The sequence below is a fragment of the Mustelus asterias genome, chromosome 19 (genome assembly GCF_964213995.1).
Source record: "Mustelus asterias chromosome 19, sMusAst1.hap1.1, whole genome shotgun sequence".
In the NCBI taxonomy this organism is placed as follows: domain Eukaryota; kingdom Metazoa; phylum Chordata; class Chondrichthyes; order Carcharhiniformes; family Triakidae; genus Mustelus; species Mustelus asterias.
In genome coordinates this window covers 6,559,179-6,576,996 of record NC_135819.1, presented here as the reverse complement: position 1 = coordinate 6,576,996, position 17,818 = coordinate 6,559,179, and the positions used below count along the sequence as shown (strand labels likewise).

Sequence of the window (17,818 nt, the reverse complement as noted above, 5' to 3'; positions counted from 1 at the left end):
CTCCCTCTTACAAAACCATGCTGTCTGTCACTAATGAGATTGTTCCGTTCTAAATGCACATACATCCTGTCTCTAAGAATCCTCTCCAACAACTTCCCTACCACGGACGTCAAGCTCACCGGCCTATAATTTCCTGGGTTATCCCTGCTACCCTTCTTAAACAACGGGACCACATTCGCTATCCTCCAATCCTCAGGGACCTCACCCGTGTCCAAAGAAGCGACAAAGATTTCCGTCAGAGGCCCAGCAATTTCATCTCTCGTCTCCCTGAGCAGTCGAGGATAGATGCCATCAGGCCCTGGGGCTTTGTCAGTTTTAATGTTCCCTAAAAAACCTAACACTTCCTCTCTTGTAATGGAGATTTTCTCTAACGGTTCAACACCTCCCTCCGAGACACTCCCGGTTAACACGCCCCTCTCCTTCGTGAATACCGATGCAAAGTATTCATTTAGGATCTCCCCTATTCCCTTGGGTTCTAAGCATAATTCCCCTCCTTTGTCCCTGAGAGGTCCGATTTTCTCCCTGACAACTCTTTTGCTCCTAACGTATGAATAGAATGCCTTAGGATTCTCCTTAATCCTGCCTGCCAAGAACATCTTGTGACCTCTTTTTGCCCTTCTAACTCCCCGTTTGAGTTCTTTCCTACTCTCTCTGTATTCCTCCAGAGCTCCATCTGTTTTCAGTTGCCTGGACTTAGCGTATGCCTCCCTTTTCATTTTGATCAGATCCTCAATTTCCCTGGTTATCCACAGCTCTCGAATCCTACCTTTCCTATCTTTCCTTTTTACAGGCACATGCCTATCCTGCAGCCTTATCAATAGTTCCTTAAAAGACTCCCACATGCCAGACGCGGACTTACCCTCGAACATCCTCTCCCAATCAACATCCACCAATTCCTGCCTAATCCGGCTATAGTTTGCCTTCCCCCAATTTAGCACCCTGCCCGTAGGACAGCACTCATCCTTGTCCATTACTATCCTAAAGTTAACAGTGTTAATGTAAACCTACTTGTGACTAATAAATAATAAATAAACTTTATTACTGGGGGAGGCTGGAGAATAACAGGAGGGAACTCCACCTTCACATTGTGAGGTTCCAGATAAATTTCTGGGATGCAGATAGGGAGAGAGGGAACTTGAAGTTGGTCTCAACGTAATAATGGAGAATAACCATCTTGCACTTTTGAACTAACGGCACAGTTACAAATCAAAAATAGAAGTGAATCTGCATGGGGAACGGTCTGAGGCAGCGTGGAGCAGCGTGCTACTGGACAAGAAGCCTTTCTGAGGGTGCCCTCTAACTTGTTGGTGCTACAAGATTACTATGGAATCAGGAGGAACACCTTCTTGAGAAGCTCACCATTGGAACCCATGCATTTCACTGCGATGCAACAGGGAAATATAGGATTCACCGTCTTAAAATCCCAATCACTGCATTTCAGCATTAACACACAGGAATGTGAAATCTGGGAATGGCAGGGAAGTGTTAAGCAGGCACAGGTGCTGCAGATATATCCCATCAATGAAATAATTTCATGTGATTTCCAGAATTGGCATTCTTAACGTGCCAAAGGGAATCCACTCATTTAATCAGGAGCATATATTGTTCATTAGTATTCCAGATCTGAGACTGGAGCACTGAGCTAGGTCAGCTCACACATATCATTTCATTCATCTCCAACCTCTGTGGGATTCAGATGTTAAGTCTCAGGAATGGCACCTTGATCACCTCAAAGTGTCTGTTAGTGCCTCAGGTACAGGGTAGCGTCAGCGACAAGATTAGTGGGGCAGGAGACACTACGGAGCATTGCAGTTGCTTTGATTTATGATTGTGAACTTCACTATTTTCACCTGTTATTCAAATCTATTTCAGAGGGAAGGACTAATCAGGACCCAGGCTTAATGCCGCCTTTCTGAGGGAGGATTCTAATGGAATGGAGGCAAAGAAAGGACAGACAGCACCGCGCGCAACTCCGTGAGGAGACTCCACCTGAAGCTTAGGGTGCAGTAAGAACATGAGGATCAGGAAGATAGATCCAGACAACGGAGATGATTTACTAGACCAAGGGTTTACCAAAGAAGACTCTCCGATTTGCAGATGAGCAGTAAGAGACAATGCCGTGCATGTCTGCACTTGGCCCAAGCTCTGGTGGATCACATCTAACACATTCTTTGGGAGGACCTAACGCTCAGTGGAGTTGGAGGCTATTCCCAGCCAGCGACCTTGAAGGTGACGGCCATGCTCAATTTCTTTGCCTGAGGATTGTTCCAAGGTACTTGTGCAGCATCTCACAATCCACCACACACACAGATGCATCAAAGAGGTCACAGATCTCCTCTACAGCAATGTACATCATCAATGTGAGTCTTGCACTTTAAGATAGTGAGGTTGCGAGATTTAATGGATTTGCAGTTATCCCAGGCTTCCCAAGGGCGCAGGATGCAACACACTGAACTCAGGTAGGGTACTGCAGCATGCTCCAAATAAGGTTTACCGCATCATCATTCTGTGTTGCACCCTTCACAACCTTACTCTTAAAATGGGAGATCCCTTGCATGAGGGAGAAATGGAGGAGGGCGAGAGCTCCTTGGAGGATGAAAAGCAAAAGAGTCAGAGACCTGAAGAGGGTAGTGAAGGTCAGCTACCATGGGACAAGGCCACTGAGGAAGCACAGCGAGGAAGACATTCCCGTGTCACTTCAGTTGCTACCAGATTCCAAGAGCAGTAAAGCAAAGGCAATGGGAGATGGTCACATTCCTTCTGAACCTTAATACCATTTCATTGCATTGAAAAGTATGTCCAAGCAGTCACATCAAGAGCAAATTCAGCATTCAGTCTTGTACCTTCATGCCTCATAATCTTGGAGGTCAGCAGTGCACCCTTTAGGTGCTCACTCTGGGAAGTGAAAGTCGATACAACAACAAGGACGCTGCAGCCATTCACTTGATGCAGTCATCACCAATTAATGAGAAACTACAATAGCTAGTGAGATGAGGTCACGGTTGGGGATATGGCCCTCCTGTCCAGATCGTGTCCTTTGGCACTACCACTGACCAGATACAACCGCCACTAATCCTTCAAAGCTGCTAAGATGCCTTTACACAATGGTGTGTCATGAGGACAAAAGGTCACAAGCACACACACTTCCAATAAAGATCTGAACACATCTTCATGACATCACACAATGGTGCAGAAACTATCTTGAATGAAGTTGACATTGCATAAATGTGAATCAAACAAATGGAGACTATCACTCAGTGGAAGATGGCTAAACCTTAAAATAAGACTCAAATATACATAATCACAGCCAAACCATTCACATAAACATCCAAATGTATTAGCACCAGTGCAATATTTTGACAGTGATTGCGTAATCATGACCCAAAGTGATTTCAAGGTGTTTTTTCATTTTCTGAACCCTACGCCACATCTGGAGACAGCCCCAATATCCGCTGCAGAGGTGGAAGCAACCCGCTGGCTGCTGTGCCTTGTGTCTGTGATGACCTTGGCAGACATCCTCAGGTGGCCGGAGGCCTGAAGGACCCCAGTCTGATAAGGGTCACTTGTTCTGGCCCAAATGCACACTCCTTGCCTGAGCAGTGGAGTGGATTCTGAGCAGATGGACACCCTTTGAATGTCCTGAGTGGAGGCCCAGGGTGCCTGGCTGGCATGTATCGTCCCTGAGGCTACCCAGAGGCCTCTCCCTGAGGGTACCCGAAAGCTTCTCCCTAACTCCTGGACAAGAAAGGGCACCTGAACAGATGTCAAGAGGCCCCACCAGTGTGTGTGGCCATGGAGTCCAGAGCCGAGAGTCAACCACATTACTGTGGCTTTGGAGTCACATGTAGGCCAGACCAGGTAAGGACGGCAGATTTCCTTCCCTAAAGGACATTAGTGAACCAGATGGGTTTTTCCGACAATGGCCATAAGTAGATTCTTAATTCCAGATTTTTTAATTGAATTCAAATTCCACCACCTGCCGTGGCGGGATTCGAACCCGGGTCCCCAAGACATTAGCTGAGTTTCTGGATTGATTGTCTAGCGATAATACCACTAGGGCATCACCTCCCCTAGAAGAGAGAAAAATGACTTTAGTGAACGAGCAAGCAGTTTAAAAGTTTGCATGTCACTCACTCTGATTGTCAGGGTGTGATGAACTCAGAGTGTCATCTGTACCTGGTTGCTGGAACAAGAAAATATCCTTTCCCCACAGCAAAAATCTCTGTCCCCCCCAGCCGGCTTGGCAACATCCTCCTCGAACCAGGTGGGCGGTACGATATTGACTGTCCCTCCCTTTGTCTGGGACATTCCCCATCTGTTTTAGGATAGTTTGCACAGTTGAAGACAAAAGAAAGGAATGCAGTGAGAAGGGATGGAGCAGAGGTTGGGGAACATGCATGGTCCATGTGTGATGAGAGCCCTCCCCCTAAAGGGCAGAGGATGGAGTTTGGGTAGCATGATAGATGAGCTGATGGTGGTAGTTGGCACAATAGTTAGCACTGCTGCCTCACAGCGCCAGGGACCCAGGTTCGATTCCCAGCTTGGGTCACTGTCTGTGTCGAGTTTGCACATTCTGCCCGTGTCTGCATGGGTTTCCTCCGGGTGCTCTGGTTTCCTCCCACAGTCCAAAAGACGTGCTAGTTAGGTGCATTGACCCGAACAGGCGACGGACTGTGGCAACTAGGGGAATTTCATAGAAATCATAGAAACCCTACAGTGCAGAAGGAGGCCATTCGGCCCATCGAGTCTGCACCGACCACAATCCCACCCAGGCCCTATCCCCACATATTTTACCCGCTAATCCCTCTAACCTACACATCTCAGGACTCTAAGGGGCAATTTTTAACCTGGCCAATCAACCTAACCCGCACATCTTTGGACTGTGGGAGGAAACCGGAGCACCCGGAGGAAACCCACGCAGACACGAGGAGAATGTGCAAACTCCACACAGACAGTGACCCGAGCCGGGAATTGAACCCAGGACCCTGGAGCTGTGAAGCAGCAGTGCTAACCACTGTGCTACCGTACCGCCCAATCATAGAATCCCTACAGTGTAGGAGGCCATTCGGCCCATTGAGACTGCACTGACATCAATCCCACCCAGGCCCTATCCACGTATTCACAGTAACTTCATTGCAGTGTTAATGTAAACCTTACTTGTGACTAATAAATAAACTTTACTTTACTTTTATGATGTGAAAGTTTCAGTGAGGCAATTAGTGGTAATATGTGTCCCTCACAAATGGTTGTGTGAGATCCCTGAAGGGAGTAGCCCTTTTAGTACATGATGCCATTATGAGAGTTTGATATTGGAGGGAGTTAAAGCATCATCTACCCTGGTGGAGCTGATGGGATCATTTTTCCTCTTCCTGTACTGGATGATGTTGTGGGTACAATGTCCCGCTGGGCTGATGGGCTCTGTATGGCCTCCCGGGGTGGCGGGATTAGGCAGTTTGTGCTTCTTGAAGCCATCCCTGGTTATACCACACCGCTATGCTGCTGCACTCTTCTGTCTGTGTGGAGTTTGCACGTTCTCCCCGTGTCTGCGTGGGTTTCCTCCAGGTGCTCCGGTTTCCTCACACAGTCCAAAGATGTGCGGGTTAGGTGCATTGACCATGCTAGGATGTGTAAGTTAGAGGGATTAGCGAGGGATTATGTGGGGTTACAGGGAAAGGGACTGGGTGGGATTGTTGTCAGTGCAAACTCGATGGGCCGAATGGCTTCCTTCTGCACTGTACGGTTTCTATAATTTCTATGATAAGGCCTCGAGGGTGTAAGCGCAGAACTGGGATTCAGCCTTCTTTTTTTAGTTGCCAGACATCTGCTGGGGTGGCACGGTGGCACAATGGTTAGCACTGCTGCCTCACAGCGCCAGGGATCTGGGTTCAATTCTACACTTGGCCATGCTGATTTGCCCCTTAGTGCCCAGGAATTTGTAAGTGGATTGGCCATCGTAAATGCGTGCGGTTATGGGGATGGGGTGGGGTGGGGTAGGCCTATGTAAGATGCTCTTTCGGAGAGTCAGTGCAAAGTCAAAGGGCTGAGTGGCCTCCTCGTGCGCTGTAGGGATTCTATGCTCTCTATTGGGAGACAGCTGGGCTGGAGAAAGAGAACGATATGTGCTTGTGTGGGGTTTAAACATGGCTCCTGGATATTCGACCTGGCTGGTAACAATGGGCAGACAAATCAGTTCCTGGCCCATCAGGTGATATGACGAGCTACTTGCCTGTGCATAGTTAATGGGCTTCCAAATGTGAAATTTCCCGCCATTCTGAATAGTGGAAAAAGCACCACAGAACCTACCCACGTAGTTCCAAAAACAGAAAATTCCATCCTGGGAATCTAGCAATGTTAAGTCCCTCCCTGCACTAGTGGGGCTCCTTAACATCTGTCCAGGTACCCTTTCTTGTCCAGGAGTTAGGGAGAGGCCTCCGGGTACCCTCAGGGAGGATGCGTGTCAGTCAGGCACCCCGGACCTCCACTCAGGACATTCAAAGGGTGTCCATCTGCTCAGAATCCACTCTGCCTGTGACCCCCATCCACTCCAGCTGCTCAGGTCAGGTCAGGTCTGAGAATCTGATTAAAATCAGTCCCTCCCTTTTCTTCTTCATTTACAGAATGTGGACATCGCTGGCTAGGCCATCATTTATTGTCCTTGAGAAGGTGGTGATGAGCTGCCTTCTTGAACTGCTCCAGTCCCTGACATGTAGGTACACCCATGATGCTGTTAGGGAGGTAATTCCAGGATTTTGACCCAGAACAGTGAAGGAACGGCAATGTATTTTCAGGTCAGGATGGTGATTGACTCGGAGGGGAACTTGGTGGTTTCTCAGGTATCTGCTGCCCTTGTCCTTCCAAATGGTATGGGTCATGGATTTGGAAGGTGCTGCCTAAGGAACCTTGGTAAGTTCCCTGCAATGCATCTTGTAGATGGTACACAGGGCTGCCACTGTTTGTCGGTGGTGGAGGGAGTGAGCGTTCTTGGAAGTTGTACCAATCAAGCAGCCGCTTTTTCCTGGATGGTGTTGAGCTTCTTGAGTGTTGCTAGGGCTGCATTCTTCCCAGGCAACTGAAGAGCATTCCTGCGTTGTAGATGGTGATCTGGCTTTGGGGAGTCAGGAGGTGAGTCACTCGCCACAGGATTCCTAGCCTCTGACTTGCTTTGGTAGTTACTGTATTTATACAGCTAGTCCAGTGCAGTTTCTGGTCAGTGGTAACCCCCAGGATGTTGATAATGGGGCTTCAGTGAATGGAATTGCAAATGGTACTGAACATTGTGCAGTCATCAGCGAACATCCCCATTTCTGACCTTATGATGGAAGGAAGGTCATTGACGAAGCAGCTGAAGATGGTTGAACCTAAGACACTACCCAATCCTGTGGTGGTGTCTTGGAGCGGAGATGATTAACCTCCAACTACCACAACCATCTTCCTTTGTGCCAGTTATGATTCCAACCAGCAGAGAGTTTTCCTCACTTGACTGGAATGGAGTATTTTCGAAGGCTGCATGTTCCTTTCGGAAGGCAAAGCGTTGCCTTGAGATAACCAGCAGAATTTCCCAATAGAACAGGGAGACAGAGACTTCAGCTTCTTTCTTGCTTGATGCCCCATTGACTCCAGTTTCGCTCAGTGTTATGAGTCAAGGCAGAAGCTCCAAAGAGTTTTTAATGAAGCCTGCCTGAACCATAAGTTTTGCATCTTGAATTTGGCTAGGATGAGCATGATCAGGTCTGATTCAAAGAACCCACTGGAGAGCTTTTATCAAACAAAGTTTATTTAAGAATATAGTTAACATGTATAGAAAGAAAATTAGCAAGAGCTTTTATCAATTACAAACAAAAAAAAGAAAGAAAACAACCACAATAATGTATTAACCCTTAATTGAATATTAAAGCTATTCCAACAAACCAAAAACCTTTCATAAGTAAAACCCTTTTCACAGGCTTAACACAACATAGATTAAAATCTCACTTGACTGGAATTGAGTCTTTTCGAAGGCTGCACGCTCCTTCCGGAAGGTAAAGTGTTGCCGTGAGGTAACCAGCAGACTCTCCAAATATAACAGGGACACAGAGAGAGAGACTTCAGCTTCTTTCTTGCTTGATGCCCCTGCTAAAACTAAAATAAACTAATCTGCAGTCTCAAAACTCTCAAACTGAAACCTTACACTCACTGGAAATAAAAACTGTCCAACAACACATGACCTTTTCTCCTAACAATGCAGGATCGTAAAACTAATCCCAGAGTAAACAAACAACTCCATTTAGACTATTTAAGAAGCAATAAAAGGACTAATCCTAGTCAAGCGACAATAATAATGACATCACTGAAGCTGTGAGCTAATAAACCACTGACACTGTGACCGCTGCAGAAATCATGAAAAAAAACCTTTCTTAAAGGGACACCAATGTCACATCAGGTTCCTTGATGCCCGACTTGACGGCTAGGGCAATCACTCTCACCTCGGGAATTCAGCACTTTTGTCCATATTTGAACCAAGGCTGTAATGAGGTCAGGAACTGAGTGACCCTGGCGGAACCTAAACTGAGCGTCCATAAGCAGATATTTTATGAAGCAAGTGTGGTTTGATAGCACTGTTGATAACCCCTTCCATCATTTTACTGATAATCAAGAGTAGACTGATGGGTCATAAATTGGCCAAACTGGATTTATCCTGTTTCTTGTATACAGGACACACCTGGGCAATTTTCCACATTGCTGGGTAGAATGCAGTGTTGTAGCTGTACTGAAACAGCTTGGTTACGCAGCAAGTTCTACAGCAGAAATCTTCAGTACTGGAATATTGTCAGGGCCTTTGCAGTATCCAGTGTCAAAGGCCATTTCTTGAGATCACGTGGAGTGAATCAAATTGGCTGAAGAATGACATCTATGATGCTGGGGACCTCCAGAGGAGGCCAAGATGGACCTTCCCTCAGAACGTCTGGCTGAAAACTGAGGTGAATGTTTCAGCCTTATCTTTTCGTGCTGATGTGTTGGGCCCCTCCATCATTGAAGAGGATGCCTCATAGCACAGTGGTAGCATGGAGGATACCCCATTGAGAAGGTAGCATTCTGTCCCCACAACAACGGTATGGTGGTCACTCTTATCGATATTGCCATGGATAGATGCATCTGCGGCATGCAGGTAGGTGAGGACGAGGTCACACATGTGTTTCTCTCTTGTTGGTTCCTCACCACCTGCTGCAGTCCCAGTCTAGCAGCTATGTCCTTTAGGACCAGGCCAGTTTGATCTGTGGTGGTGCTACCGAGCCACTCTTGGTTTTGGACATTGAAGTCCCCTACCCAGAGTGCAGAACATTCTGCGCACTTGCCGCCCTCAGTGCTTCTTCCAAGAGGTTTTCAACATACACTATACTTCATCAGGGGGGGATGGTTCATGGTGATCAAAAGCAAGTTTCCTTATTGGACCTAATGCCATGAGACTTCTGAAACATCTGAGAATTTGATCAAAATCAGTCAGTCCCCGTACTATCTGGGAATCTAATTGAAATCCGTCCCTCCATGTTCTGTCTGAGAATCTCAGCTGAATCATTACCCACCCTATAGCGTCTGAGGATTTGGTTAAAATCAGTCCTGCCCTGTACTGTCTGAGAATTTAATTAAATCAGTCCCTCTCTGCACTGTCTGAGAATCTGATTAAATCAGTCCCTCTCTGCACTGTCTGAGAATCTGATTAAATCAGTCCCTCTCTGCACTGTCTGAGAATCTGATTAAATCACTCACTCTCTGCACTGTCTGAGAATCTGATTAAATCAGTCCCTCTCTGCACTGTCTGAGAATCTGATTAAATCAGTCCCTCTCTGCACTGTCTGAGAAACTGATTAAATCACTCACTCTCTGCACTGTCTGAGAATTTGATTAAAATCACTCACTCTCTGCACTATCTGAGAATCTGATTAAATCAGTCCCTCTCTGCACTGTCTGAGAATCTGATTAAATCAGTCCCTCTCTGCACTGTCTGAGAATCTGATTAAATCAGTCCCTCTCTGTTCTGTCTGAGAATTTGATTAAATCACTCACTCTCTGCACTGTCTGAGAATTTGATTGAATCAGTCCCTCTCTGCACTGTCTGAGAATCTGATTAAATCAGTCCCTCTCTGCACTGTCTGAGAATCTGATTAAATCAGTCCCTCTCTGCACTGTCTGAGAATCTGATTAAATCAGTCCCGCTCTGTTCTGTCTGAGAATTTGATTAAATCACTCACTCTCTGCACTGTCTGAGAATTTGATTAAATCACTCACTCTCTGCACTGTCTGAGAATTTGATTAAATCACTCACTCTCTGCACTGTCTGAGAATCTGATTAAATCAGTTCCTCTCTGCACTGTCTGAGAATCTGATTAAATCAGTCCCTCTCTGCACTGTCTGAGAATCTGATCAAATCAGTCCCTCTCTGCACTGTCTGAGAATCTGATTAAATTAGTCCCTCTCTGCACTGTCTGAGAATTTGATTGAATTAGTCCCTCTCTGCACTGTCTGAGAATCTGATTAAATTAGTCCCTCTCTGCACTGTCTGAGAATTTGATTGAATTAGTCCCTCTCTGCACTGTCTGAGAATTTGATTGAATCAGTCCCTCTCTGCACTGTCTGAGAATCTGATTAAATCAGTCCCTCTCTGCACTGTCTGAGAATCTGATTAAATCAGTCCCTCTCTGCACTGTCTGAGAATCTGATTAAATCAGTCCCTCTCTGCACTGTCTGAGAATCTGATTAAATCAGTCCCTCTCTGCACTGTCTGAGAATTTGATTGAATCAGTCCCTGTATTCAGATTCAGATCTCTGTATTGAGATCTGAATAAAGTTATTCCCTCCTATTACTGTTTGTGAAAGCGGTTATCAGCCAATCCAAGGGGTTGTTTTCCCCTCATTATTCCATTGTGCTATCTCGATCATAAACAAATTCATCTCTTCAGATTCTGGTGTTGTTTTTGGTGCTAGTAATTTATGATGTCCAGTCCTAAAGCGCGATGTCAGCGAGTGCAATGGCTAGTTGGTACGATTGTGAAGGATAAGCAGGAATCCTGGATCAATAGCTACATGAAAGCCAGGTCAGCTGTTAAGTACAGAAAGGTGCTGTGGTGGTTTTCAGGTGAACATAATGTTACTTTAACATCAATAGGTTGCTGGGTGTAAATAATCTCAGTAAATTCACAATTTATATCATTTTGTTTGCAAAAGGAAGTTTTTTGGTATTGCTGATTGAAACAATAGCATCTCTCACAGAAAGAAAATTATTCCAGCATTAGGGACCCTTTAATAGAGTGACTCCTACAGCACAGATAGAAATTATAGAGCTGTAAAAGGAGTTGTCAGCTGTATAATAGCATGAATTTAGGATTTTAAAATAAATGAAGTGTATTAACGGTGGTCTCCCACATGGTAAGTCAGAGATTTTATAACACAATGGAAACTTGATTTTGGAGGTGTGGGGTGTGGGGGGGGGTGGGGGGGGGGGTGGTGGTGGGGTGCAGAATCTGGGGAAGGAGGGGTTGGGGTAGAGAAGAAATTGAAGGAGGAAAATGCTGTGGTCCATTATTGAGCATTGCTAGAATCTGACAGAACTGGGGAAAACAGGGTCTAACACTATTTGGGAAAGTGGACCCATTAGAGTGGAACCCAAGCTATTACTGCTACCTGTCAATTTACTGGGCTCCATATCCATTCATTCCCAGATATCAGGTACCAATTTTCCCATCTTCAGACAGTTCTGAATTTTGCTTTAACCATTTAAATGTATGTTTTTATTTGTTAGAAATAATGAATGAAAAAATCATGAACTGAGGCGTGTGATTGCCGAATATGTAAGCTCCATTCCTGAGTTAGCTAACAGTCTTTAAAAATTATCCTATAAAATACTCAAAGGGCAACATATCTATAATATCCAGGCTTTTACACTCAATAATTATTAAAACTCAAAAATCAATTCAGGAGAGATTATTACCTGAATAATTAAAACCAATGATTGACTAAAAAATGCATTCCCTATAAAGAGTATGCTTTCTCTTCTGATCACTGATAAAAGCAGTAACAGATGATCTTTCTGCCCATGCTGGGAACAGTATCTCACACAATCGCTGCTTCTATTCACTCTTACTTCAGTTTTTCTTTGACAACCCCATAACAGAAAAGCAAAATTGGTAATATGTTTACGTAAAATCAGCTTCCCTGAAGTAAAAGTTTTCACTATTCAATCTCTAGTCTCTTTCCAAGTTTTTGGCCGAAGCAAAGACAATATTAAATCCTGACAGCATTAGAGCACTCTCCCTTCACCATTCAGCTCCTGTTTAGAGCGTACAGATGTGATTGAAAGCATTTCCAACAGGTTGGGCTGAGGTATAGAATCTCCAGTCAAAGCCCAGGCCTTTGGAGATAGGCTGAAGCCTTCAATAAAATTCAAATAAAACCATTGGAAGACACAAAAGACAATTCAAAGATAGACTAAATCACGTTGCTTTGTAGCATGCTTTTTTATTTAAGCCCTCATTTTGGAAATTCAGTTAATGAGAAAACAAAACTAGATTCAAAATATACAGACTTTAATCTGCTCTGGAACCTGGTGTCTAGTCTGGAACTGGCTGTCATATTTATTGCATCATATCATTGGGTAAATGTTGGAAAAATAAACACATATTGAACATCTTGAATACAATTGCGAGAACTGTCTACAGGTCCGGCAGATTCACTTAAAAATACACTCAACCAACTTCCCCGATGGATAGGGTTCAGGTTGATAACGGCATCGCGTACCTGAACTGAGGAGACCAGAGACGCCAGGTTTGATTCTGACTCTGGTGATCTCAGCCATAGAGGTTTACAGCATGGAAACAGGCCCTTCGGCCCAACTTGTCTATGCCACCCTTTTTTTTTAAACCAATAAGCTAGTCCCAATTGCCCGCGTTTGGCCCAATTGGCCTCGAGCGCCTGAGTTCAGGAGAGAAAGCTCAGCCCCTACTGGAAACTGCAGGCATGTGGATATAAGGTGAAGTCTGGATCAGGCTCAGAATTCATACCAACACTCACTGACTATCTTCAAAAATGAATAATGAGTACTTGGGATATGATACCAGAGATTTCCTGTGCCACAGCATAAATCAGAACTTTCAGAAGAGGAAACAAAACAATTGCAAATGAATGTAATTAATCATTTTTAAAAGTATAAGCAATGGTAAGCAGATTTGGTACATGTGTACTGGAGATATGGGTACTTGGTATTCACTAGGGAGTGCCTTTTGTCACTGCTGTTATGGTATGCAAGTGACGTAATGGCACTTTCACATTTAAATATCTTTAAAATCACCTCCATAAACGAGAAGTGAAAATAGCTACAACTCTCCAGACACTGCACCCAAAGCACAAGCTCTGCACCCACTGCCCGGACACTGCACCCAAAGCACAGGCTCTGCGGTACTGTACCCAAAGCACAGGCTCTGCACCCACTGCCCAGACACTGTACCCAAAGCACAGGCTCTGCACCCACTGCCCAGACACTGTACCCAAAGCACAGGCTCTGCACCCACTGCCCAGACACTGTACCCAAAGCACAGGCTCTGCTCCCACTGCCCAGACACTAACCCCAATATGCAGAGACTGCTCCCACTGCACAGAGACTAACCCCAAAATGCACACATGGCCCCCACATCCCAAACACTAACCCACTGTGCACTTCCCACATTCCCAAGGACTGATCCCATTGGACTGACATCAACTTCAACCCTCACATACGAGAAACCCAACAGTTTAAGAAACAGGTAAAAAACTTGGAAGAACTTTAAAAATGTCGATTTTGTGAGAATAAGGTCAGAGGTTCAAAGCCAATTGGGAGCGAAACCTCCCGTGACTCGCAGAGCAGACAGGGTGCTGGGAAACTCTGCATGATCTCTCAACAGGATGTCCAGATCACTTGTGCCATTTGAATGGCGCTACTCGTACACTGGTTTCTTTAATAAATTCCTTGAATACTGGCTAGTTAAATGAAGTCAATTCCTACCGTCTGGGAGTTCCTTGGAAGGAGGATGGCCAGGACATGCGGGATTTATTGAGCCCGGGTCTGTCACTTGTATCCACGGCGTTGGACCGCTCCATCTGCCGGTGGACATGTCGGTCTGTGTCCGAGTAGCCCCGGTGTTTGATTTTGATGGGAGTTCGGGGCTGCCTCCACAGGTGCTGAGGGGGTTTGAGGGTGTTCTGCCCCTCTCTGGGGACGGGTAGGGACAGTGAAAGGCTCTTCTTGGAGCAAGGAGGAGGATCCATCGTCCAAGGGAAGCTGGTCCGAATGTAAGGCAGAGCAAAAAAAGACACTGGCTTGGGTAAGGAGAGGCTCTGCACTTGCTGATCCCCACAGAAACCAGAGGGGTCCAGCAGAGCCCCTCCTCTGCCTTCAGTCTGTGCCTCAGATCAGTGGGGAAGAAGCTTCATCTTATCCAGGCTGCTGGTAGCCACCAACTAAAGCACTGAGGGGGCGGCTGCAGGTGACTCCCTCCCGGCTGACTGTCTTCCAGTAACTCAGTCCCCTCCAGGAGAATCACATCTCACTCCGGATCTATTCGGCTGTATTGCCTATTCCAGCCAGCTCAGCTCGGGTGGTTTAATTCGCTGCCTCCACACGCTCTTCCTTCATTCAGACCGTCGGTTGATTTGAGGACTTTTCCTGCCGCCTCACTCCAGCCGGGGAACTGTTACCTGGTTCAGCGATTCTGTCTGGCACCAAACACACCGCCGCTCAAGACATTTCAGTCGCATCTTTCCCTGTGCTGTGCATCTTGTGTTTGGGATTAATCAGCGGCAATTGCTTTTCTGCTGCACTCCCATTTGGCTGCTTGGTGTTGCTTTGAGATGTCTGCTGGCTGCCCCGCCGCCTCCTGTTTAAACGCCTCTCGCTGTCTTGTCCATGCTCACACTCAGCCTCTCCTTCTTGCCATTCCACTCGGTGGCCCTGGCCTCTCAGGCGCTAATAAACTTCTCTCCTCTCCTCGCCAGCATCGTGCTCCGCACTCATCACTGCTCTGTCGCTCTGCTTCTATTTTTATTTCGCTTTTATAAAATCCGCCTCTCCCCGTCCCACGTCTTTCCACCAAACTTACAGATGCGGTTGCTAATTGTGTTCGCTGCTGCCGCAGGTCTCGCCGCTCTTCCTGCCCAGTGTCAGCAGCAGCAGCAGGTTTATTGTCCAGCTCTCCCTCTACGCTGCAGAGTTCAAGAGCCTTTCTGCCCCTCAGTCCTCCCCCCTCTGCCCCTCTCTCTCCCGCTCACACACTGAAGATCAGTATATTTTATTTTTTGCTTTAAGAAATACTCGCGAGCGCTCCCTGGCACCGAGAGCCACAAACCACAGTCTGATCCACAGCAATCTCTCAGAAAGCTGCTTCTACCATCCCTCCATCCACCTCTCTCCCGCTTCATCTGTTTGTCTCTATTTCCATCTGTCTCTGCCCATTTCCTTTCAGTCTGTCGGTTCCCAAACAGTCCATTGATTTAAATGGACAAGCCCCACGAAGGGTCAATGTCACAGCTGTGGTTGTGCTGCTGTTGTTTTTAATGATGCACAGGGATGAGTTGTCAGAGATATTCCGGAGTTTCTCTCGTTTTCTTTGTGTGTAAGGACACAGGACAATAATACAGGGCAGCACTCTCCTCTCCTCACTCAGCAGAGACCCTCTCAATGGCCGGAGTGAGTGCAATCCAGTCTCACAGGCAGATCAAGATGCAATGATTAGGGTCAATCTAGCTTGAATTTTAAAAGCCTCCAGGAGGAAGTGAAGTCTGGAGGTGAGGAGTAGGACAATCTCAGTCCAGTTTGTACACACTGGCTCGGCATTTCACTCATTTATTGGGTTCCTGCCGCCTCTTGTTCACTTGGCGCTCAGACTGTTTCTCCTGCTCCTCTTCACACAGGGTGATTTCCCATCAGTCCCACTTATACACCAACACTCGCTAAACCTGCATCATGTCCAGTGTCATTTACAGCGCAAAAGACCATTCAGCCTATCGAGTCCATACTGGCTCCCTGCAGAACAATCCAGTCAGCCCCATTCCATTGCTCCCTGAAAATTTACTTCCGCCAAGATCCCATCCCGTTTCCTTTTGAAATCACAGCTCCCAGCACCCTGGCGGACTGAGGGTTGCAGGTATTTACCACTCACCCTTTAACAGCGCTCTTCCTCACAATGCCCCTGCAGCCCTTGCCCCACATCTTAAACCTGTGCCCCCTCAGTTCTTGCGCAATCAGCTATTGGGATGGAATTTTCACTGCCTATCCAAACTGCAATAATTTTGTGCACCTCTATCAACTCTCAATCGCCTTTGCTCCAAGCAGATGAACCACTCACCTGATGAAAGAGCAGTGCTCCGGAAGCACCTGTTGGACTTTAACCTGGTGCTGTGAGACTTCTTACTTTGGAACAAGTGGCTTTCCAAGTCTCTGGTGTGACTGGGGGAATTCTTTATAAATAATCCCAGTATCTTGCTTCTCACCATTCCAGTTACTCCTGTATCTCTCTCTGCCAATGTGTCCTGTTACTTTTTGATATTTTTACCATCTGCTCTGGATTTTAGAAGCAAAGAATCCCTACAGCGGAAAGAGGCCATTTGGCCCACCGAGTTTGGACCGACTCTCTGAAAGGGCATCCCACCTAGGCATTCCCTCCTGTCCTATCCCTGCATATTTCCCATGGCTAATCCACCGAAACTACACCTCTTTGGACACTAAGGGGCAATTTAGCATGGCCAATCCACCTAAGCTGCATATCTTTGGGCTGCGGGAGGAAACCGGAGCACCTGGAGGAAACCCAAGCAGACACGGGAAAAATGTGCAAACTCCACACAGTGACCCAAGATTGGAGTTGAACCCAGATCCCTGGCGCTGTGAGGCAGTGGTGCGAACCACTGTGCCATCACACTGCCCTCTTTCTCGTGTGGACTGTCTGTTGTTGGTGTTTCCTCTTCAATCCAGTGGTTCACTGACTCACCTTCCTGCTATTATTTTGTGTTGCTACATCCTTTATCATCTTATGTCTTATCTCAAGGTTCTGAAAAAATAGCATCTTATAAACTAAACATTGCAAGTTTGAATAATGTTAAATTTACTGTATACACTGCAGCCATGGAGCGTTGGAGATGGAGAGCTTGAATGTTTAAAATGATGCTGATCAGACAGACAGCTTTGTCCTGGATGAGGCTGAAGTTTTTCAATGTTATTGGAGCTATGCCCATCCAGAAAAGAACTGCTAGATTAATTTGTTTAATTAATACCGTGCAAATCAAGTACCTCCGGCTCCCAACATTTTCTGATAGCATTTTAAATTCTACTTTTTCTAGTAATTAAACAAATATCTGTAGAGGATTTTCACAAAGAAAAAAAATCTAACTGGTTAACATCAAAACAAGTGTGAAAAATATTTATTCCAATTTTTTTTCTCCTGTCCTGAAGATGCTGATTCTCACTGTGGAGCAGTTCCAATTGCGCTGCTCTCTATTTGCTATCTCCCCAAATGGCTTTTTTTTCATGTGGGAAGGTTGGCAGTATATTAATTTGTTGAGGGCATCACAGCTGTACCTAATCCTGCCCTCACATGCATACTTCCAAATGAATTCAGGAACTCATCATCAGAAACAGGAACAAAGGTCTTTTTTCCCTTTCCCAGTCAGAAATATCAAGGTCACTGTGGCACCCAAATGCTATTGGGCTGAGATCAACTTCTTAAAATCATTCTCAGGAAACAGCTATCATAGAATCATAAAGCGAGGAAGAGGCCCTTCGGCCCAACAAGTCCACACCAACACATTAGAAATATCTGAACTC

The 17,818-nt window shown here is 46.0% G+C and overlaps 1 protein-coding gene across 1 annotated transcript in view; it reads right to left on the bottom strand.

The window, feature by feature from the left end:
• The window catches only part of pde4a (phosphodiesterase 4A, cAMP-specific), a 355,838-nt gene extending 340,556 nt beyond the window's left edge, over positions 1-15,282 (bottom strand). The window contains exon 1 of the mRNA XM_078234948.1: positions 14,009-15,282. Coding sequence (XP_078091074.1) covers positions 14,009-14,271 — 263 coding nt within the window. The 5' untranslated portion in view covers positions 14,272-15,282. The remainder of the gene's footprint in view (positions 1-14,008) is intronic.
• Between the last annotated feature and the right edge of the window lie 2,536 nt (positions 15,283-17,818).